The following is a 23,079-nucleotide window of genomic DNA, read 5'->3' as shown; positions in this document are numbered from 1 at the left end:
GTGGGGGTGGGGAGGTGTAGGGGTGACAGACCTGTCAGTCAGTAGTCCCGGGATGGGGGTGAGGGGGAAGGTGGGGGAGCTGCTGGTCGGAGCTGTCAGCCAGTGGGGGGGGGGGGGGAGGAGGATGCTGGTCGGAGCTGTCAGCCAGTGGGGGGGGGGGGGGGGGATGCTGGTCGGAGCTGTCAGCCAGTGGGGGGGGGGGGAGGAGGATGCTGCTGGTCGGAGCTGTCAGCTGTTGGCTTGCGGGGGGGGGCTCTGCTGGTCGGAGCTGTCAGCTGGTGGCTTGCGGGGGAGGGGGGGCACTGGAGGGGGACACTGTGGGGTGCATGTGTGGAGGGGGCTGTGTGTGTGTCAGTCATGTTTGGTGCTACTTTCACTTTCAATAGCTGAGGATCGCGATTCTCTGCTATTGAAAGTGCTGCTACAGATCACGATCCTGCTAGAGCTGTGACAGCTGTTAGCAGTAGATTCCTTCATCTCCTCAGCATGTCCCCTCATTACTGGACACTGTGACAGGGCTCTCACAGTATCCAGTGATGAGGGGACATGCCAGGGAGATGAAGGAATCTACTGCTACAGCTGTCAGAGCTCTAGCAGGAGATCGCACTGCTCTCCCTGCCCTCTCATTGCTCTGAATGGGACCGGACGGCTGCCGGCTCTATTCAAAGCAGTGAAGCGTGCATTTGCATTATGACGCCGGTCCTCCAGTCATGTGACCGGTGTCATCGGGAGCGTGCACGCTGAGGAGAGAGAGGCAGCAGTGCATCATGGGAACTACCCAGCGGCGCCATCTTTGAAGAATTCTTCAGGCAAACTTTATAAAGGGAAGAAAAGGAATGAAAAGGTAAGCAGAATATCGATTTTTATGGGAAAGGCTGTTGTGTGTGATGCTTCTACTCCACAGGGCATTAATGGGGGGAAAAAAATCAGTTTGGGCGGCGGACAACCCCTTTAAGCATAAAAAGGAAATTAAAAAGTAGCATTACTCTTTCACATTGCAACCAAACACACATTGTAAGCATTCTGTAATTTCTATATGCAGCTCTCAAAGTATATTCTGCAACAAAAGTATATGGGACACTTGTAATACCCTGTCTGAGTGGCCAGTAGCGGTTGCCAAAACTTTGCCTTTCTGCCAATCCCAAATGCACACAGTGTTTTTGGCATCTAGTCCCACAGAAGCGAGGCGCTATGGAGAGAAAAAGGCAACAAGATGTCAGTATTTTATCACATATGTAATATAAACAACTATAATGTCATTGATAAGTAATAAGTAAATTATTCAAAGTAATAATACATACTAATCTTATATATACTTCATAATATACATAACACTTCAAGGATTGACCACTTGTATAAATAATGGCTTACACTCAGAATGGGTCATTAATATAGATCAGTGAGGAGTCACTGCCCAGGACCCCCTTTGAAGAACTCTGCAGGAAGCCGACAGCTCCATTTCCACTGTAGTGGTCAGAGTTAGACCTACAGGCAAAGTTCCAATTCACTTCAATGGAAACTTCGCCTGTAATACCAAAACTCACCACTGCATTGAGCATGTAGCGGTCTGCTTCCTGCAGACATCAACTCAGTGCACCAGTACAAACAGCTCTACAAAGCAGGTCCCAGGCAGCATCCCCTCATTGGTCCGCTATTGATGGCACAGCATGAGCCATCAATAGATTACAATTGGACAAACATTTTGAATATTATATTAAATACTGCATATTCACCACCAGCATGTTATATTTGCATTTTCCATCAATCAGTATGTCATTTTTGCATGTGGATGTGGCTGCTATACTGATAAGTAGAGATGAGCGAGCATGCTCATTCGAGCATTAGCATACTCGAAGTACTCGTGACGAGTATGCTAATGCTCGAGTCGCCTATTGACTTCAATGGGGTTCGTTACTCGAAACGAGCTCTCGAGCATTACAAAAAGTTTGGCATTTTGGTGCTCGCCCATCTCTAGTGATAAGCAATAGAGGCACTACATGAGTAACAATTCTAACTGAGCATTATTATAATGCATCAGTCACTGGTAAATACGGCAGCATCCATGGGTGTACTGACTAATCACGAATTTATTCTCCCATAGTAAAATAAAGCGACGTTTCGATCACCAATTATGACGTTTCGGTCTTCTTACATTATTATAATGCATTGACATTAAAGTGGCCAATGTTAGATGACATGTAATTTTACAGTATGGGGACTAAAAAACTACTTGGCATCAGAGTTTAGACATCACGCTCTTTATTTACAGCAGATCTGGACAAATTCCAGGTTTCCATAGCTGTGTTGTATCGTAGTAAACCTGTGGTTGAGATGCTGCTTATCCGCCCCTTAGTTTTACATTTGTTACCACAACTAGGAAAGCACTACAACTCGTCTATATAAAGTATCACATGTATGGTATTGGAGCAGCATACACTATCCTACCAAAATATTTGGTCACCCCCCCATCAGTAGAATGGATTGTGTCTTATTAGCAGGTCACATATCCTAAACCATGTTACATAAGATGCAGACCTTGGAGGTGTCAAGCATAGTTAGTGGCAAAAACTGCACGCTATTAGATATACAGGTTATACCGCTGCACACAAGCCGTCCATCACAAAGCACAATGCATCGGCCTTTCTATACTGGTACAAGAAGCATTGTTATTGGTCAGTTTGAGCAATGATAGAACGTTCTATGGAATCACAAACCAGGCCACTCTATCTTCAAATCAGATGGATGTACCCGAGTGTGGGGGAGCCTGGGGAACGACTTTTGCCCAAGTGTGTTGTGCCAACCGCTAAGTATGGCGGATTTTCTGTTATGGTCTGGGGATGTTTTATATTACATGGTCTCGGTCTGTTGGTTGAAGTGGCAAGAACCATGAACAAGGAGGTGTACCTTGTCATTCTAGACAATGATGTGTTGCTGACAATGAGGCAATACTACATTGACTATAATGGGGTCTGGGAATTTGAGCCAGATCTTTTACAGAACCTCCAACCTAAGGTTCCAACACAGATGTGAAAGCAGCCCAAGTTACAAATTTCTATGTTTGAGCCTTTTTATCAACTCAAGCCACTTGTTCCTCTGCTATAAGTGTTTCCCAGAACTTTTCCCTTTGCAAAAAAGCACCAGTGTTCTGAAATTCCTTTCTCTACAGGCGCTCACATGATGCGGCCATCATGACAATGCTGCATTAGCAAAAGCTTTTATCCCAACTCGACCACACATATTGTGTGTCTACATCTTCAATGGTTTTGCAACTTAATAATGTTGAAAATGTCTATTTCTTTTCCACTAACCCTGCATATTACATCACTTCCCTATTGTAAATGAGTCATCTAGATGTCCTATTGAAATCAATGTTGTGAACATGTGCTCTACTGTGGAGATACTTATTTGCCACTGGACAGCCACATTGTATTTCTAATTTTTCATGTGCTGAGCTAGGCAGTAATGTATTATAATATACAGTACTGTGCAAAAGTTTTAGGCAGGTGTGAAAAACATGCTGCAAAGTAGAAGTTTACAGCAGGACATTGTAACCCTTTCCAGTCCACTGTCTGACCTCTGAAGACATTATGATTTAAAGCTGTACAGCTCCGATGTTGGAAGATGTCTGAAGGGGTTCTCTTACTGTATATTGCCAGCCTCTCTGCTGTCGGAGCCTATCCAACGTGTCACCTCATGCAGTACTGGCTTTAGCCAGCAGATAGCGCCATTGCATAACGGCAGAAAAAGAGTAATCCCCCTAGGAAAACCAGGATACAAATTGGATTGGAAAGGGTTAAATGTACTTCTGGTCAGCAGGTTTTAATTGCCCTGCTGTAAGCGGTGGGGAATCTATTCCCTGCACAGGAGTTTCCATAAACTCCTATTCACATAGGAGTCAATGGAAACTCCTGCACATCACGCAGCACGGACCTGCGATGCGGGCATTGCAGCCACGCATGTCCTATCTTTGTTAGATGCATTAATTTAGCTTGTCTAACAATCGTCCATGTGAATGCTACTATAGGAACCTATTGGTTCCTATGGAAGCGTGTTTTTAGCGCTGCTCGTCTGAACAAGGCCTTAATGACATTGGCTGGATGTTTGGGGTTGTTCTGCTGCAGGATAAATTTGCAGCCAATCAGACACCTCCCTGGTGGTACTACATGATGGATAAGCATCTGTATGTATTTCTCAGCATTGAGAACACCATTAATCCTAACTAGAGATGAGCGAGCATACTCATTAAGGACAATTGCTCGATCGAGCATTGTCCTTAGCGAGTATCAGCTCGGGAGAAAAGGTTCGGCTGTCGGCGCGGGTGACAGGTGAGTTGCGGCAGTCAGCAGGGGGGAGCGGGGGGGGGGGGGAGAGAGGGAGAGAGAGATCTCCCCTCTGTTCCTCCCCGCTCTCCCTCGCAGCTCCCCGCCCACCGCCGGCAGCCGAATCTTTGCTTCCGAGCGGGCAGGTACTCACTAAGGGCAATGCTCGATCGAGCAATTGCCCTTAGCGAGTATGCTCGCTCATCACTAATCCTGACCAAATCACCAACTCCATTAACTGAAATGCAGCCCCAAAGCTTGCAAGGAACCTCCATCATGCTTCCTTGCTGCCTGCAAACACTCATTGTACCGCTCTCCAGCCCTTCGGCAAACAAACTGCCTTCTATTACAGCCAGATATTTTCAATTTTGACTCCTCAGTCCAGAGCCCCTGCTGACATTTTTTTTGTACCCAAGCTTCTATGTTTTTATGCATAGTTGAGTTGCTTGGCCTTGTTTCTACATCAAAAGTATGGCTTCTTGGCCACAATTCTTCCATGAAGACCACTTCTGGACGGACTTCTCAGAACAGTTGATATGTACCTGCATCCAAATGGTTTCTGACAGTTCTGAGCTGATGGCACTACCGGACATCTTTCAATTTCGAAGTAAGCATGACATGTCTTTCATCTGCTACACTAAGTTTCCCTGGATGACCACTCTGTCTATGGTCCTCAACGTTGGCTGTTTCTTTGTGCCTCTTCAAAAGTGTTTGAACAGCACATCTTGAAACCTCCAGTCTGCTTTGACTTTCACTTGCCATGGTGTATGACCTGTGACATGAAACTGTCTTCCACAGCCTCCCCTTTGTAGCAGAGTTTGTCTGTTGCTCACCCAGTTTTAAGCCTCCTACACAGTCTTTTTAAAAAATAAAGTGCAATTACAGTAATGGTACAAGTTGTATTACAAAAGTCATTTTAAGGCAATGCGAAAAGCTAGTTTTTTAAATACAAACCTGTCCTTCTGAATCAAACGCCAAACCAGCTACTCCATGCGTGTGCACATCTTTGAGGATGGAAACTGTCTGTACAGCGTATGAATCCCATATACATATATAAGGTTCTTTTCCAACCTGTCCTGTGGCAACAAGGGTTCTGTCTGGATGTAAAGCCAAGCTGTAGGCAATAAAATGGAAAAAATAAACATTTCTATTAAAGTTTACAATCAAATAAAGAAGTAGTGTATATTTATCAGATCAGAAATCTCATTTATAGGAGTGAATATGTATTGTTACAGCTCAAATGATCACAAGTTCAAGCCCCTATGGGGGAACAGAAAAAAATGTAAAAATTAGTTTAATAGAGTTTTATTAGAAAACTCTATTAAACATTAAAAAAAATAAAAGGTATTAATAGAGTTTAAAAATATCCTCTTTTTAAAAATAGCAAAACAAAAAGCCCAAAAACATGTTTGGTATCGCCCCATCTGTGAAACTAGATCTATCAAACAAATGCATTATTTATTCCGATTACGATGAACATTGTTCAGAAAAAAAATAGACAACACTAAAATTGTGCTTTTTTTGGTCACCCCATCTCAAAGAAAAAAATGTAATAAAAATAAACGATTACAAAGTCATATGTACTCCAAAATGCTACCAGTAGAAACTACAGGACATCCCACAAAAAATGAGCCCTGACACAACTATGTTGACCAAAAAAATGAGAAAAGATATTTACATTTTTTTAAAGTAGTACAGCAAGAAAAACTAAAAAGCTATTTAAATTTGGCATCGTCATAATCATACTTACCCATAGAATAAAGACATGTCATTTTTGCTGCAGTGTGGACGCCATAACAACTAGACCCCCAGAAGATGGAGGAATTTAGTTTTGTTTTCATTTCATTTCATTTTAAATTTCATTTTAATGTTTTTCAGTACATTATATGGTATAGTACACAGTAACATTGAAAAATACAACTCGTCCCACAAAAAACAAGCCCTCAGACAGCTACGTTGATGGAAAAATAAGAGATGCGCTGTATTAGTACTGACCACTAAAAAGAATTCTGGACCTTTTTGGATGAAATAACGTGAAGCTAAAAGGTCACCAGTACAAGCCACAAGGAATAATACGTCACATTCATCACTAAAACAAAAACTGTCTTTGTTGCCCACAAGAACCAATCAGAACAGAGCTTTTATTTTATTAGAGCAGCGTCAGGTCCGGCGGCTCTCGGGGTCACCACCGGTCCTAGTTCCCGAGCTGTGGGGGTGCGGCGCAGGGGAGCACTGGTTTTAGTGACCTCCCCTGGTTGCCGTGATCCAGTGTGCAGGCTCCAGGTGTGCGCTTTCATGCGCAGGATCGTTAGCCTAGTTAGCCAGGTTCTGGAGATGTGGTGGGTTACCGCCCAGTGCCACGTTCCCGTTACCATGACACCCTGGCACGCTTGCCCTGCACTCGCTGTTGTTGTCTGGGTTTCTGCTCTGCACTCGCTGCGCTATGTCTGGATCTTTGCTCTGTACTCTCTGGAGATGCCTGGGCCTCTGCCTGTTGTTTGCAGGCACTGGGAGCTGTTTTCCAAGCGTCCTGGGATTGGCTCCTGTTGCTGTCAGGCTCCCCGCCCCATTCAGCTGCTGGGGCGGGAGTTCTGACAGCATTTAAACGTTCAGTGTTCTTTCCTCCAGTGCTAGTGTATGTTTGGTCTCCAGCTATTGATACTCTGGTTTATGTTTGGTCTCCTTGCTATTGATACTCTGGTTTAACCCGCTTGCCTTGGACCTGACCTCGACTGCGCCTGACCCCTCGTACCGCTCTCCTGTTGCCGACCCGGACTGCCTGACCTGCTCTTGTATTGTGTTTGCTTGTATTACCTTGTATTGTCTATAGTTTCACTCCTGCCCTGCATCTCTAGTGAGCATAGGGACCGTCGCCCAGTTGTCGCCCTAGGGCGTAGCCTAGGAGGGGCAAGTAGGTAGGAACAGGGGTTGCGGGCAGTTTTCAGGTAATTCCCATACCCAGACCCCAGTCCTTGACAAGCAGTTTAAGAAATGAGAGCTGAGCTCTGATTGGTTACTATGGGCAATTCTTTTGCAGACACTTTTGATATAGTTATAGTGCTTTTAAAATATAGTCTGTGTATGTTGAAAGCTGGAGAAAAAAAAAATATAGTAAGGGGGAATTTTGCCGTCTTCGAAGAGGGTACCAACACAGCTGGAAACTCACCCCTTTAACCCCATGGTGACCAAGCCTGTTTGCGCCAAATATTGGAAATCTGACAGATAATTCTGTCACTTTAACATAGAATAACTCCGTAAAGGTTTTGCATATCCCACTGATTCTGACATTGTTTTTCCCCCACATATTGTGCTTCATTTAGGTGGTAAAAATAGACCAATAGATTTTGTGAATAGTGCCAAAGTACCGAAATTGAGAACATTTTTTAAAAAAGTGTCATTTTTTTCACATTTTCAACTGTAATATTTCAAATATGTGCAAACATACTGTCCAATTTTTTGATGAGATATATATTTCCATCTGTTTACTTTATTCTGGAAGACCATTGGAAAAACTTCAGTTTTTTTAACCATTTAGGAGACATACAAATTTAACATTGATTATTAATATTTTGTGAAACATTCTGTTTTCCTGCACCAAGCCAAGATTGCAAAGGCTCATAGGTGTCAGAATGATAGATACCCCCACAAATGGCCCCATTTTAAAAATATACCCCTTAATGTATTCACTGAGGGGTTTCATGAGTATTTTTACCCCCCTTTCTTTTTAGGAGTTAATGCACTTCAGAGGAGAACAAAAATGTTTTTGCAAATACTCTATTTTAAAGACCGTTTTTTTTTCTAGTGCACATGAAAGAAGCAGCCGGTGGCTTTCAAAATAGACATTTTGCTTGAAGGTGTTTTAGGCCCCATTGCCCACTCGTAGAGCCCTTGAGTGGCTCAAACAACAGAGAACCTCCACAAATGACCCCATTTTGAAAACTAGACCCTTCAATGAATTCAACTAGGGGTGTACTACGTATTTTGACCTAACAGATTTTGAATGAATCTAAGCAAAGCAAGGGAAAAAAAATTTGATTTTCTTTTTTTGGCATTTTTTTTTGTACAGCACACATATGAATGAAGACTTTCAGCCCCAATTGAATCCTCCTGTTAGTTCTGTGTTCAGAAACAAACCCACTGTGGCCCTAATCTTATGTCCGTATGCACAACAGGGCCCAAACCAAAAGAAGTATTAAACTTCAACTGTTTAACCGTTGGATAATGGCGATCACGTGACCAGAGACCACTCACTGCAGCCACTGGTCAATACGCCAGGCTCTCGGCTACCTTTGGTAGCAAGATTTTAAATTTTTCAGGTCCTCCCCAGCTTCTGCGCCTGTGTCCTCCATTTTGGCGATGGGTGCTTGCGCCAAAGCTGGGGAAAGGTCTGCCAATAAGGAAACACAGATGGAGACTCTAAGTAAGTAATTTCACCTCCCCTCATGGTTCGGATCCGTGACGGGAGGTGAAACTTTAACTTTTTAAAACTTTTATGCAATTGCCGTTATCCATTGGATAACGGCAATGACGTGACCAAGAACCACGTACCGCGAGCCCCCCGCGATAGCTCCAGACTCTCTGCTAAGTTTAGTAGCCAGGATCAGGGACATTTCAAATTACCCCGGCAATAGCAGCTTTTGCGCATGTGCCTGCTATTTTGGTGATGGGCGCAGAAACCATGGTAAGGTCCGCTGATAAATCCAGGAGCTTTAGTTACCTAATTTCATCTCCCCTCATCTCCATTGTGTCTAAATGCACGGCCACCATGCATTGTTCGTTCATCGCTCATTTTGAGCCAGCTAGAAACTAGCTATGAGCATTATCAGTGTCGCCCGCTGATATCTCAGGGGGCGGTGCTGATAGCATTCTTTCAGCTGGTAACCCGCTGGCAGTTCTTAGTGGGACACCAGCTGAAAGTGCTGAGAACAATGAAGCTGTTTGCATATACAAAACAGCTGCATTGTTCTTGGAGCAATTGGGGCAGTATCCCGCTCCGCCTGCATAACTCTAAGTAGCTAATTAGCTACTTAAAGTTATGCAAAGATGATCACTCAAAACTGTCACTCAAACTGTCGTTTGAGCAAATTTTGAGCGATCATTGCTCCGTGTAAATGGGCCTTAAGGGAACCATAAAGGTGGAACTCCAGTGGGTACAAAAGAGCATTTGCATTACTGAGCAGTGGAAAGGCATCATCTGGTCAGGGCTGTCCAGATTTCTGCTGCGCCATGCTGATGGCAGAGTCAGAATTCGGCACAAGCAGCATGAATCGGTGAACCCTTCCTGTCAGCTGGTCAACGCATGTCAGCACCTCCATGTAATTTGCGGTAATTACAAGAAGCTATTGTGTCTACATGGTTCGATATTCCTGCAAACCAATTTTGACAACTAGTGGGATCTATGCCATGACTAATTGCTGCGGCTCTGAAGACCAAAAGAGGTCTAACGCACTACTAGATGGGGGTCTAATAAAGTGGTCATTCAATGTAGATATACATTTATAATATTTCCCAATTGTACTCATAATAATTAACTTTTTAATTAAACTCTAAGTACTTTTCAATGCATAACATTAAAGTAAAAATGACTATTTTGTATCAGTGAGAAAGCTCTAATATTGGCCATAAAATCCAGGTAAAAAGTGTTAAATAGATGAGTGACACTGGCTTCTCCTGAAATGAGCTGCTTATTATTCATAGATAGAAGCTGACTGATTGAGGTCTGTGTGTGCAGTCACAGCAAGGTGAACCTGGGAGCCGTGCATGGGGAATTCTCGCAGCTCCACAGAAGACGACAGAACGTGTGAAGAAGGTGGGCTGTGCAATCAGCTGCGGGAATGACAAAACATTCATTTAGCATGCAAAGGACTTGTTATTTTAGGAAGCAGGAACATCACACATCACTGGAGCAAACCTCAAAAATGATTCTTTCCAACAGCTTTTTAACGCTGCCATAAAGCACAAAAGCTTTTTTCTTTCTTTTTAAATTAACTAGTTATTGACTTAAAATGAGTCAATGAAACTAGTTCCCCAGAACATGAACCCCTCAGAACTTAATGTCCATTTATGGCATAATAGAACAGATGAGGGACAATTCTGCACTTTAGTTTTTTTCCCCCCATACCCCCTTAAAAAAAACCAAAACATAATTTTATTATTTTTTCGGTGACCCCGCTACATGAGGGTTTGTTTTTGTAGGAGGAGTTGTATTTTTCATAGTTACCATTTAATGCATCATAACGTATTTGGAAAAAACCTTTTTGGGGGGTGTGGTGTTTTTTTTTTTGGCCGTATCCACATAGGCGATTTTCTCACGCGATTTTGTAGCAATGTGACAAATCGCATGTATGTGAAGCCCCTGCTTTCCTATGGGTTCTTCCAGATGAGCGATGTTTCGTAGCATGCAACATCCCGACACAAAAACCTTGCGGGTCCCACGATATGCCCACGACTCGTGAGCTTTTGTAGCCCATGTTTCCTTATGAAGCCTTCCTCTCTGTTGCATCACATGAAAACACGATTTTCGTGCGGTGCAATGCAACTATGAAATCCTACTGTCAAAGCCATAACCTAAGGGTCAGCCAATCACAGCCAGCGCTTCCAGGAGGCGGGGATTTTTCAAACCCTGGCCAGAAAAGATGAAAAACAGGGAAGAAGCTGCAACGGAGCCCTGGATAGCGCTTCTAAGGTGATCTATGCTTTTTTTTAAAAAAACATTTCTGCAGCTTGGGCTTATTTTTGGGGTAGGCTTATATTTCAAGATAAGTCATCAATAGTAAATCAGCAGGTGTCCTCTACCCCAAGACCCTCTGTGATCAGCTGTTCGCTTTGCCTTTGTGCTCTGAACTGTATATACAGTTCTTATACTGCATAAAGGATTGTCCAACACAGGTTTCAGAAATGACATGCGGAAAAATCAGACATATAAAACTACAGCATACATTTTAAAGCATTCAATAGAAAGTTGTCACAGCTCACTAGCTGTGAAGGAGGATCGGAACTGGGGTGCCGTCCCAGAGTCAGCACTGGTTCACGTGACCCTGGAGCCGGAACAACTGGAAGCCAATGGAGACACTTCTCTTATCGACTGATTGGTTGGAGGGGATGTGGGTGTCCTAACCAGCCAATCAGCTTTAGTTTATATATATTTATTCTGGTTATACTTTCTATCTGAAGGTGCTTCTGGTTGAGCCGGCGGCTCCTAGTCCTGACTTGCATCTCAGTTAAGATAATTCTGCTGGTTGTTCACTTATCTGGGGTGTTTAAACATCTATTTCCGATTACCTTTATGGTTTATTATTCTTAAGCGTTTCAGCTACTTAGCCACCGTCCCCTGTCAACATCTTGGGAAAGTGAGGCTTACCCCAGTTTCCGGATGTGGGGTCATCCTTATCAGGGCGAACAGCCCGCTGGTAGGTAGGGTCTTTAGAGTTAGGGTTAGAGTCCCAGTCTTCCCATTTTGTGTTTCCTTTTGATATTTCTGTGTTGTCAGTGTTTATATACTGTACATATATACAGTGTTTGTCCTTTTAGGACATCACCAATAAATCCGTGTCAAACGTAACAAATGCTAGAATGATGCAGATTTTGAAATGGATTTTGGTGCGAAATCCAGCTAAATCAGCAATTAAACTATGCCTTGTGAATCAGGGTTCCTGAAAACACTCTACTGCATTTTGTTTCAAAGTGTTTTTTCTCAATTCTCATTAATTTTTGGGGGTCAGTAGCTTTTTTATTATTGCAACCGCAGCATGCTGTAGTTTTGGCTTTTTTTCTGGAAATTTTGCATAAGCTTCTCTATAGGCAAAAAATGCCACAAAAAAACCAAAACACATGTAGATTCATAAAAAGAAACGCCACCCAGAAACACCCTCTGAAACGTATGAATTATTTAAAAAAAAAAGAAGAAGACGCGGTTTTTAACATTTTTTTTAAGATTACAGTTTTTTTTTTTTTAAGGTTTGAAGAAAGATGTAAAATCAGGCTCTGCAGTAGCACGTATGTAATAACACTATATATGCGAGGCTACTGCAGTGGAGATGGCCTTTAAAGTTTTTTATTATATCATTTAGTAGAAAATGCCGCAAGTCTCAATCATGAAAAGATTCTAGACTTAATAAATATAATTTAGCATATAACTTGAAAGGAAGCAAGACATGCAATAGGCATATATATTTCTTCTATATCATCTCCCTTCATGATAAACGTCTTTCTATTCTTCAACAAGAAAAGCTGCATGCTATACTCTATTTCGAGCAATATCCTAAGGCGTGACTGTACTATAAATCAAGCAGGAATGGGCTGGTCATCTGTGCTGTTAGGAACAAGGAGGGCACGGACGCCCCTGGCATCATTTACCAGTCAAGTAGAAACACGATTTCTGGGAATAGCTGATGTGAGTGGCCACACAATCTTCGGTATTCTCCCCTAGCTAAACCAGTAATTAACTGCTGAGGAATTCCCTGAACTTGTTTTTATTAAATTTTCCATAATTAAAATAGCAGAATGCATTTAGCGTTATGGGTCTCTAATTAATCAAAGATATCATGTGTCTAGCCCTTAATTTAGGATGTCAGGATCAGGATTGTTGTTAAGGCAAACAAAGAATCTAGGACAGTTCTCAGAAAATGGAAGAATTATACATAGGGCGAGCGCCTGACAGTGTACATAATCATCCGCGATGAAAGCTACTGCTTGGAAGAAGCATTCATTGGATTAAATCAGTGAATTTCCTGTCCATCAGCCATCACCCTTGCCAGTAACACAGCCATATGATTGGTATATACTAAGTGCTACGGCTGCTATGTGCAACGGAAATCAGCTTGTAGGGGAGCACCGTGCCAATATAGGCTGGGTACATTGGGCGATCGCCCTCCCTAGGTCTACCTGGTCAGATGATCTTCTTAAGCAGCTACATGAAGCATTCTCCTCTTGGCTCGGTCAACGCCGCTGTCAGTACTTCATTGCCCCGCGACATAATGTTCTGTTACTGTATGTTGTAAGCTTGGTTCGGCTGCTGTATTTATGTTATGAGTAGAGATGAGCGAACCTACTCGTCCACGCCCGTTATTCACCCGAGCGTCGCGATTTTCGAGTACTTCCATACTCGGTCGAAAAGATTCGGGGGGCGCCGTGGGTGAGTGGGGGGTTGCAGCGGGGAGTGGGGGGGAGAGAGAGTGGGCTCCCCCCTGTTCCCCGCTGCTACCCCCTGCTCCGCCACGCCTCTCCCCGCCCCCCAGCGTCCCCCGAATCTTTTCACCCGAGTACGGAAGTACTCGAAAATCGCGGTGCTCGATCGAGTAATTACTCGAAACGAGTAGGTTCGCTCATCTCTAGTTATGAGCTTGATTCTGATGCTGTATTTATGTTATTAGCTTGGTTCTCATATTATATCTATGTACTAAGCTTGGATCTGGTGCTATATTTGTTATGAGTTTGATTCTGGTGCTGTATTTATGTAGTGAGCTTGGTTCTGGTACAGTATTTATTCAATGAGCTATTCTGGTGTGGGTATGTTGCTAGCTTGCTGATTTCTGCACAAGCAAAACACAGACACATTGCCTAATAGTACAACATATATATTCTCTCTTTTCTTATGATGGGTAAGGTGCAAAAAAGCATTTCACACTGGGTGCCATCTAGCCTAAGCCTGGCAGTGCACAGTGTTCTCCAGAAGTGCCAGAAAAAAAAAACGACAAAAAACAGACGTTACCAAAAACTTAGGGTGAATGCACACAGGCGGATTAGAATAGCAAAATTCAGAACGGGCGACCATCACCAGATTCCGCAGCAAATACCGCCCATAGCATGCAATGCAAAACCAATTCTTCAAGTACACGAGCGGAAACCAGTTGCGGTTTCCATTCGCAAATGAAAAATTGCTGCATGCTCCATTTCTGTGTGGGCTTTGCACAGACGGCTTCCATTTAAGTCAATGGAAGCAGTCTGACCCGTAGCCTATCCAGAATGTCAATTCCAGATAGGTCAATTATGCGGTTATCCGCAGCCAAGAGACGACGCAGGAAATTCTGTACTGCGCATGTGCAAGGCCAGATCATCTGCAGTACACAAAAAGAAAGAAGACAGGTACACAGGGTCACCGGGTGCGTTCAGGGCCGGATTCCGCTGCGGGATGACAGTGTCGGAATCTGGCCCTGCCGTGTGCATGAGGCCTTAATGAACAAAAAAAAAGCTGAATGAAATGGTTACAGATTTTTTATTTTGAGTCTGGCTTTGAAGGATTTTTATAAACATCTACTCAGTAGGTTACAGACCACTCAGACTCCCCTTCACTAAAGCTAAAATATAAGAGATGCAGCATAGGCGATAGGACGAACTTGCTGTCTCATATGAAAAGTCATACACAGTCAACAGCTGCTAAGGGGCACAGAGAGATACAGCCCCATTGCTGTAAAGATCTGCATTATTCTGCAACAGATTGCATTGTAATATAGCTTGACATTGATACAAGTAAGTGATTACTATATCAGAGCAAAAGGGTAATTTATTATGGAAAACTGACCCCTTGGCGGGAGTCTCTAATACCCTGTTGTACCGCCTCTAGCTTGGATACAAGATGCGATATGTGTGGGCATGGAGGATCTAGTACCCTGTTGTACTGCCTCTAGCTTGGATACAAGATGTGATATAGGTGGGCCTGGAGGATCTAGCACCCTGTTGTACCAGCTCTAGCTAGGATACAAGATGTGATATAGGTGGGCCTGGAGGATCTAGTACTCTGTTGTACCGGCTCTAGCTAGGATACAAGATGTGATATGGGTGGGCATGGAGGATCTAGTACCCTGTTGTACCGCCCCTAACTTGGATACAAGATGTGATATGTGTGGGCATGGAGGATCTAGTACCCTGTTGTACCGCCTCTAGCTAGGATACAAGATGTGATATGGGTGGGCATGGAGGATCTAGTGTCCTGTCGTACCATCTCTAGCTTGGATACAAGATGTGATATAGGTGGGCCTGGAGGATCTAGTACTCTGTTGTACCGGCTCTAGCTTGGATACAAGATGCGATATGTGTGGGCATGGAGGATCTAGTACCCTGTTGTACTGCCTCTAGCTTGGATACAAGATGTGATATAGGTGGGCCTGGAGGATCTAGCACCCTGTTGTACCAGCTCTAGCTAGGATACAAGATGTGATATAGGTGGGCCTGGAGGATCTAGTACTCTGTTGTACCGGCTCTAGCTAGGATACAAGATGTGATATGGGTGGGCATGGAGGATCTAGTACCCTGTTGTACCGCCCCTAACTTGGATACAAGATGTGATATGTGTGGGCATGGAGGATCTAGTACCCTGTTGTACCGCCTCTAGCTAGGATACAAGATGTGATATGGGTGGGCATGGAGGATCTAGTGTCCTGTCGTACCGTCTCTAGCTTGGATACAAGATGTGATATAGGTGGGCCTGGAGGATCTAGTACTCTGTTGTACCGGCTCTAGCTAGGATACAAGATGTGATATGGGTGGGCATGGGGGATCTAGTACCCTGTTGTACCGCCCCTAGCTTGGATACAAGATGTGATATGTGTGGACATGGAGGATCTAGTACCCTGTTGTACCGCCTCTAGCTAGGATACAAGATGTGATATGGGTGGGCATGGAGGCTCTAGTACCCTGTTGTACCGTCTCTAGCTTCGATACAAAATGTGATATGGGTGGGCATGGAGGTTTTAGTATCCTGTTGGGCCGCCTCTAGTTTGTATACAAGATTTGATATGAGCGGGAATGGAGGCATACAGTTCCGTATGGTATCCTGTGACATATAGGTCCACATCTCCTGTAACTGAGCCTCTAGATCGTGCAAACTCGAAGGGCAATTGCAGTTGGTGTCCCAGATGGTCCCATACATATTTTATTGGTGATAAATCTGGTGAACAGGCACGGCACAGAAGTTTGACAATGTTGTGGGGGCATTCCTGTGACACCCTTGTGTGTGTGCGGCCAAGGATTATACTGCTGGAAAAAGCCTCTTGGAAGCCCTGCCATGAGAGGAACACATGTGGCTGCAAGATCGCTGAGCTGTCATTGTCTCTTGTACCACTACTAGTGGTGACCGACTGTCATATGTGGTGGCCCCCCAGACCATCACACCAGCAGTGGAGGCAGTGTGCCGGTCCACAGCAAAGGCAGGGTTGAGGCACTCACACCTAGGTCTCCAGACATGAACACGGCCGTCGTCAGTGCCCAAACTAAACCTGGATTTGTCGTTAAAGGCAACCCGATTACTCTCCATAGCTGTCCAATTTCGTTGCTCACGATACCACTGCAAATGGAGGAGATGGTGGGTGGGTGTCAAAGGCAGTACATGTAATGGGTGCTGCAAGACCAAATATCCTTTATCCAATCACCTCGAAATGGTTCTGAATAACATCGGGGCCTGTAATGATGGTGCCACCTGTCTCTTGATAGACAATGAAACAGTTGGAGCTTGTCAGACGATCCTCCCCACTGTTGGTCTATTGAGGGCGTCCTGAGCCCGATCACCTTGTGTGCATGCCCCCCTGCATCTACTGGTTCCAACACTTCCTAACAGTCTGGTCATTACGGCCAACGTGGCAGCAATTCATTGATAAGACCATCCAGCTTCTCGCATTCCAATAATTTCACATTCTATTAACTGGAAATCTTTTCAGATTGTGTCGTAGAGGTGTCTAGCGGTCTACAAGCTCTACACAAGCGGAAGAAGAGGTCACTACACACAAGGAGCCTCTGAGAGCCTTTTATAGGCCAAGGTTAGAACCAGTTTTCGGGCCTCAGGTGGCAAGACCATTCATCTAATCCCACCACAACTCTAATCATTTGCATATCTGCCTGAGATGGAACCGCATGCCGGGTTTTGCAGCAACACAACATCTCCTTCTAGGGGCTGGATTTGTTTTTGACAAAATATATTACATAACTAATTTCAGCAAATTAGATGGTGCAAATAATCACACGTCAGCGACAAATTAGCTTCCTCACGATCATGAAATATATATTTGACAGTTTTATTACTTTCATCCCATCAGCATTGACACTTTCTTATCATTGTGGTTGTGTGGTAGCGGCGATATATAACTCATGTTTGTGTAGCACCATGACAACCGCTGCCGTTAGGAAGCTAATAGACTGTTGCAACAGATCCTCTCTGTCAGAAATACAATTGAGAGTCACCTTCGTAATAGACAAGCAAACAATGGCAGACAAACTGGATTTTCCAAGCTTAGACGCGAAAGAGTCTAGATGTAAGGACTTTGCCACGCTAAACTCATGAGTGCGCCGTCAGACTAAATCACTGGCTGCTATTTATAGACATGGACTTCTTTTCTACATTATAGCTGCTGCTCCGATAAAAGCAAAATCGGTTTATCCTCAATTATTCATCTTGCACACGAAAAGAAATCTGAAAAAATGAATGGAAAAATTGCACAGAAATCAAATCCACAGTACCAGCGGTAATGAGTTTCAGTCATCGGCTTCAGTAATAAACAAGGCATGAAACATTGTGTACAAGATGCTGAGGGTCCTTATACAGGGGACGATTATATCGGGCCCAAACATTCTTAGTAAGGCATGTTAATGATACTATATTTCATGGAAGCATATTGTAGCATAGCACAAGAGTACTGCAAAGCTTCTGTAAAACCTGTACAACGGCTACCAAGGGTCCTGAGTAAGTTGTGTCCCATTATAGTCCAACTTTTGCCATCCCCAAGCCTTTCTACATGCTCACTTCCAGAACATATACACAGCATAATGATATGAATCCCCATTCTGGAACAATTAGCCATGAAAATTAACATGAAAACTGTAGTCATTGCTGTTCTCAAGTTCTCTTGAATCAGGGGGCCTTTAGGCTCCTATTGGCTGTGCACACCCTAGCCTTGTGTTTCATGTCTTCAGCCCCTAGGGATTTTACTGCCCTATTTTTTTTCTTTAGCTAGCAAAATTATTTTTGCTGCGTTTTTTACTAATATAATGTCCTTGTTACCATGTGGCGACTGCGGGTCCTCCCAGGGCGGCCGGGCGCTGGGTCCCGCGGTCAGGGCGTGTCCCACCGGCTGGTTGTCTGTCTGCCGGGTGCGCAGGTGGTTGGTTGGTGCGGTGCGCGCGCTCGTGGGTCTGGGCGGCGCCGTGCGCGCCTGTGATTGCGGATCCGTGCACTAAGCCCTGTATATTTGATCCTGCTGGGAGGTAGCGTCTCCCCTCTCTCCGCCCCTGGGCAGAGGCTTCTGTTTATAAGGCTAGCAGTGAGGTGCATTCACTGCCAGTTCTTGGTTTCTGCTAGCGTGCTTGCATCCTGCCTCTGTCAGTCTCCTGTTTTTTCAGCTTGTTTGCTAGTTCTGCCAGGTCATCCCATCTGCCTCGGTCTGCGGTTATTTTCTGTTGGGATAGTTCATCTGCCCGTCCTGTTGATATTCTACCTTGTTCCATCTGGGTATGCCAGTCCTCTCTCTCAGCCCCTAGTGAGTGTAGGGACCGACGCCTAGTTGCCCGCCTGGGGTTAGCCAGGAGTGGAGGCAAGTAGGCAGGGACAGGGGTTGCAGGTAAGTTCTAGGGCAACCCGGGCTGGCATATCATTAGGTAGGATACCGTAACAGTCCTCACTGAATGTCTGTGGAAGATATAAATATGTGTCACCTTTTGTGAACTGGAGATTAGTCATAAATGATATACATAGTATGTTAGGGGTCCTAAAAACAGGAATGTATCCTTGTCATTACTAAACAAAAGGCATAAATGTTTCTACGCGTTATAGACACTTTTACAAATATGGAAACAAATGCAGAAATCTATTAGTGTGTGATGTTGATGCTAGACTAATCACCACTATATCAGCAGATGTTTTGCTGGTCTGGAGAATTCAGGCATGTTAACACAATACCAAGGAGGAAAAACACCAGCAATGATCTTAGAGAAGCAATCTAGGAAGAGTTATAAGGCCATTTCCAAACAATTTTGAGTCCATTATTGTACAGTGAGGAAGATTATTCACAGGTAGAAAACATTCAAGACAAGTTGACAATTTTCCCTAGAGTGGACATCGCAGCAAAATCACCCTAAGGTCAGACAGTGCAATGCTCAGCGAAACTGCAATAAAACCTAGAGCTACACCTCAAACTCTACAGGCCTTAGTATGTTAAATGTTCAAGTAGAAAAATACTGAGCAAATATGGCTTGTTCTGGCAGCATGGCTAAAGTTTGCAAAGTTGTATCTGAACAAACCACAAGACTTCCAGAACAACATCCTTTGGATAGACAAGACCAGAGTGGAAAGGTTTGGCCATAATGTGCAGTGCCATGTTTGGCAAAAATTAAACACCTCATACCAACTGTCAAGCACGGTGGTGAAGAAGTGATAATTTGAACTTGTTTTGCAGCCACAGGACCTGGGCACCGTGCAGTCATTGAGGCGACCATGAACTCTCCTCTGTATACAACAGTATTCTAGGGTCAAATGTGAGGCCCTCTATCCCTCTATTACTCCAGAACAATGTGTGAGAGTCATAAAGTCATACAGAAAAGAATTACTTTAAGTTATTTCTGCTTAACCCCTTAAGGACAAGGCTGTTTTGGTCCTAAAAGACCAAATACTTTTTAGGGATTTTACCCATGTGGTGGTCTGACTGCCCTACTTTTTTTCCTTCAGCTACCAAAATTATTTTTTCCGTGACATATAGGGCTATTTTTGAAATATATTTTTTTCACTGATATTTGTTTCCATTTTATTGGGGGTAGAAGCGAAAAAAAGATTTAATGTTGAGGTTTTTTTTAATTAGTATATTTACACTAAAATAAATTATGGGAATGAGTTCCTTATTATGTTTTGATATATAATTTGTATGGTTTCGGATTTCATATAAAAGACATCCTGGGGTCACGTTTTTAATTTTATATCACACTTTTCCACTGTAGCTTGGGCATCCATAGGAGCTCCAATTACAGGGAGAACATCCCCTGTAGTGACAATAGTCACTGGCAGAGCTGATCAGGGTCTGATAGCACCCTGCAGCTTTGCTGTGCCAGGAAAACCTAGCAGTCATGTGATCGCTTGGTCGCATAGTGTAGGAAACACTTCCACTTTCACGTACATAACGCTCACTGAGAGCTATGTACCCAGGAAAGGAGAAGGCAGAAGCGGCTAAAAAATGCTTCTTGCTTCTACTTGGGGTCCTCTGCTGTGTCTCACTGCTGAGGACCTGCCCTCCTCCTGCGTGATTGCAGGAGCAGAGACTTTAATCTTGTGCCGTACTTCTACTATCAGCGGGGATTAAAATCTCAGGACCAAGCGCAGCATATGTACCACTCTTGGTCCTTAAGGGCTTAAAGTGGTTTAACAAGCTATTAATTTATGAGAAGAACTTAATTTTTCACATACTGTTTCTGCACTTTAGCCTAGTTTTTGATAAACAAATAATGACATGATGTAATTTATTACGTTGAGCATCTGAGGTTGCAATTACCCAATTTTAGGACCTTCTAAGGACTATATGTTTACTATGTTCTGAAACGTAACACCATAGAATTCATAGAGGGTGTACTTATTTCTTCTCATGGTTGTATGTCTGAAATTCACAAGCCCTTTATGCCCTGCAGGCACTCTTCCTCAGACATTGTCAGTGCCTTTAAAGATTATTATGCTTTTCCGTGTATGGCGGCCCCTTCTAATCCTAAATCACTAAAACCCGATTACGGCTCCCGTATCCAGAACTACATCTGCAATTCAAATATGTGTTAATGTATATGTTTATGACAGAGCTTGAAAAAGGCGATTGTATACGCCGAAACGCGTCGCTCTTGCTTATATTAATAAATTCTACTAAAGTTACATTTATGCATCTTTTGTCCCGATGAGCGCAAAAGCAGCCTTTTTTTCTTTTACGTCTGCAATTTATCGAGCACCGTAACAGGTGATTGCTTGCTGTTTATTCTTTTGCTGCTCTCCGTTATACCGCGGATGGGGGATTAAAAAGAACCTTTCAAAGCCTTCTTGGACATCGGTGTCGACGGGGTTGATCTGGCTGATTTTCCCCGTTCGGCACCAGGTGAGTCTATACCTTGCTATTCTGTGCATTATTTTATCCACTTGGCGCATCCCTGACTTCTTTTCCAGTCCATTTTAAAGGAGTTTTGGCCCAGAGAAGATGTCATCGTTTTTGCATTGTGTTGATATATGGCTTCTCCTTTGCATGATACAGCTTTAACTTGCATTTGTGAATTGAATGGCAAATTGGTGTTCACAGACAATGATTTCTGGAAGTATTTCCGAGCCGATGCAGTGATTATTATGAGTGGTTTTAATGCAGTGACGCCTGAGGTCCTGTAGAGCTCGAGCATCCAGTATCGACCATCGGCCTCGTCCCTTATGCACATTCAATTTTTCCAGTTTCTCTGAATCTGTTGATGATATTATGTACCGTACATGGTGGGATATTCAAAATCTTCAAAATTTTACGTTGAGGAACATTTTTCACTGATTGGTGAACCTCTGACCATCTTTGCTTCTGAAAGACTCACTTTCACCTTCTGATCTGTGTTCTCTGGTCTATTGTGAATAAAATGTGCTTGTATGAGATTTCCAAATCATTGCTTTTTTTTGTAACTTTAATTTACATTTTACACAGCATCCCAAAGTTTTTTTTGGAATTGGGTTTGTAATATACAGGAGGAGAGGGCGGTACGACAATGATAATATAATAAACAGGGGAAAGGGGGCGGTACAACGATGATACTATATTGTATGCAGGGGAGGGGGCAGTACAATTATGACATTGTACAATATATAGGGGGCAAAATCAGTTTTGCGGTTCTTGAAAAAAAAAAAATCTAAAATGGGGAACATTGAGATGGCGAATTAATCAAATTAATTCTACTAATCACCCCACCCCAAGCGTTTGTCAAATGCTTTCAAATGTGAAAAGCACAGAGATTGGAAGGCCTCTTCTTCCAGTGCTATAAAACATTCCTGCATCTACTATCCACTTTCAGTGCATTATTTGGTGAATCGTCTGTTCAGAGGGATTCACTTTGAGTGTATAATTTAGTTCATCCATAAATTTTAAAAAGACCCAACTCAATGTTCCATTTACTGACAGCCTCTTTATACAACATTGAAGTCAAACGATTCACAAAATATCTGACAGCCAGGCTGGCATCTTATCTCGATAGAGTTATTCATCCAGACAAGGGAGGGATTTATGAACCCTTGAGTTTTAGAATGTCTACCCTGTCCTCAACATATCTAAATATTAATATTCCCAATGATCTAATAGCAGCCTACAAAGTCAACCTCCTCTCTCTTCTGCAATTGGTGCAAGAGGATTATCCCCGATAGTGCATAGTCACCTTTACCTGGTTTGTTTCTTGTGACATGCTCAAAATGAACATCCTGCCTAGAGAATTATATTTTTTACAGACACTGTCAATTAAAATACTGGCCCCCTCTTCAAGTGAATAAATACAGAAATTTTTGATTTGGGCAAGACTTTCAATTGCCCTTTCAATTGCTCTGTTAGGAATCAAGATGGGTTCATTACACCTTTTCCTTAAATTAACCCATAGAGTTACCTCATTACCTGCAGAGTTCCAAGAGAACTTGATCATGCATCTGTAGTAAAATCTATCAGAATGGTCTTATGGCTACTAAAAAGATCATATTGGCTTGTGAATTGGGTTTAATGGCTACAGCTTGAGGGTATAAAACACAGGCATTTGGGAATTCAGTCTGTAAAAAATGTTTCCATTTTTGCTTGTGGTCTTCATG

The 23,079-nt window shown here is 43.3% G+C and overlaps 1 protein-coding gene across 4 annotated transcripts in view; it reads right to left on the bottom strand.

Annotated features, from left to right (window-relative positions):
* The window catches only part of EML6 (EMAP like 6), a 196,103-nt gene that overhangs the window by 137,323 nt on the left and 35,701 nt on the right, over positions 1 to 23,079 (bottom strand). For all 4 annotated transcript variants that reach the window (XM_066595700.1, XM_066595697.1, XM_066595699.1 and 1 more), the window contains exons 2-3: positions 5,274 to 5,433; positions 1,091 to 1,189 (exon numbers count right to left, since the gene is read on the bottom strand). In XM_066595700.1, coding sequence (XP_066451797.1) covers positions 1,091 to 1,189; positions 5,274 to 5,433 — 259 coding nt within the window. The remainder of the gene's footprint in view (positions 1 to 1,090; positions 1,190 to 5,273; positions 5,434 to 23,079) is intronic.

The sequence above is a fragment of the Eleutherodactylus coqui genome, chromosome 3 (genome assembly GCF_035609145.1).
Source record: "Eleutherodactylus coqui strain aEleCoq1 chromosome 3, aEleCoq1.hap1, whole genome shotgun sequence".
Taxonomy (NCBI): domain Eukaryota; kingdom Metazoa; phylum Chordata; class Amphibia; order Anura; family Eleutherodactylidae; genus Eleutherodactylus; species Eleutherodactylus coqui.
The sequence above is the reverse complement of the archived record's forward strand: the minus strand, read 5'-3'. Positions and strand labels throughout refer to the sequence as shown.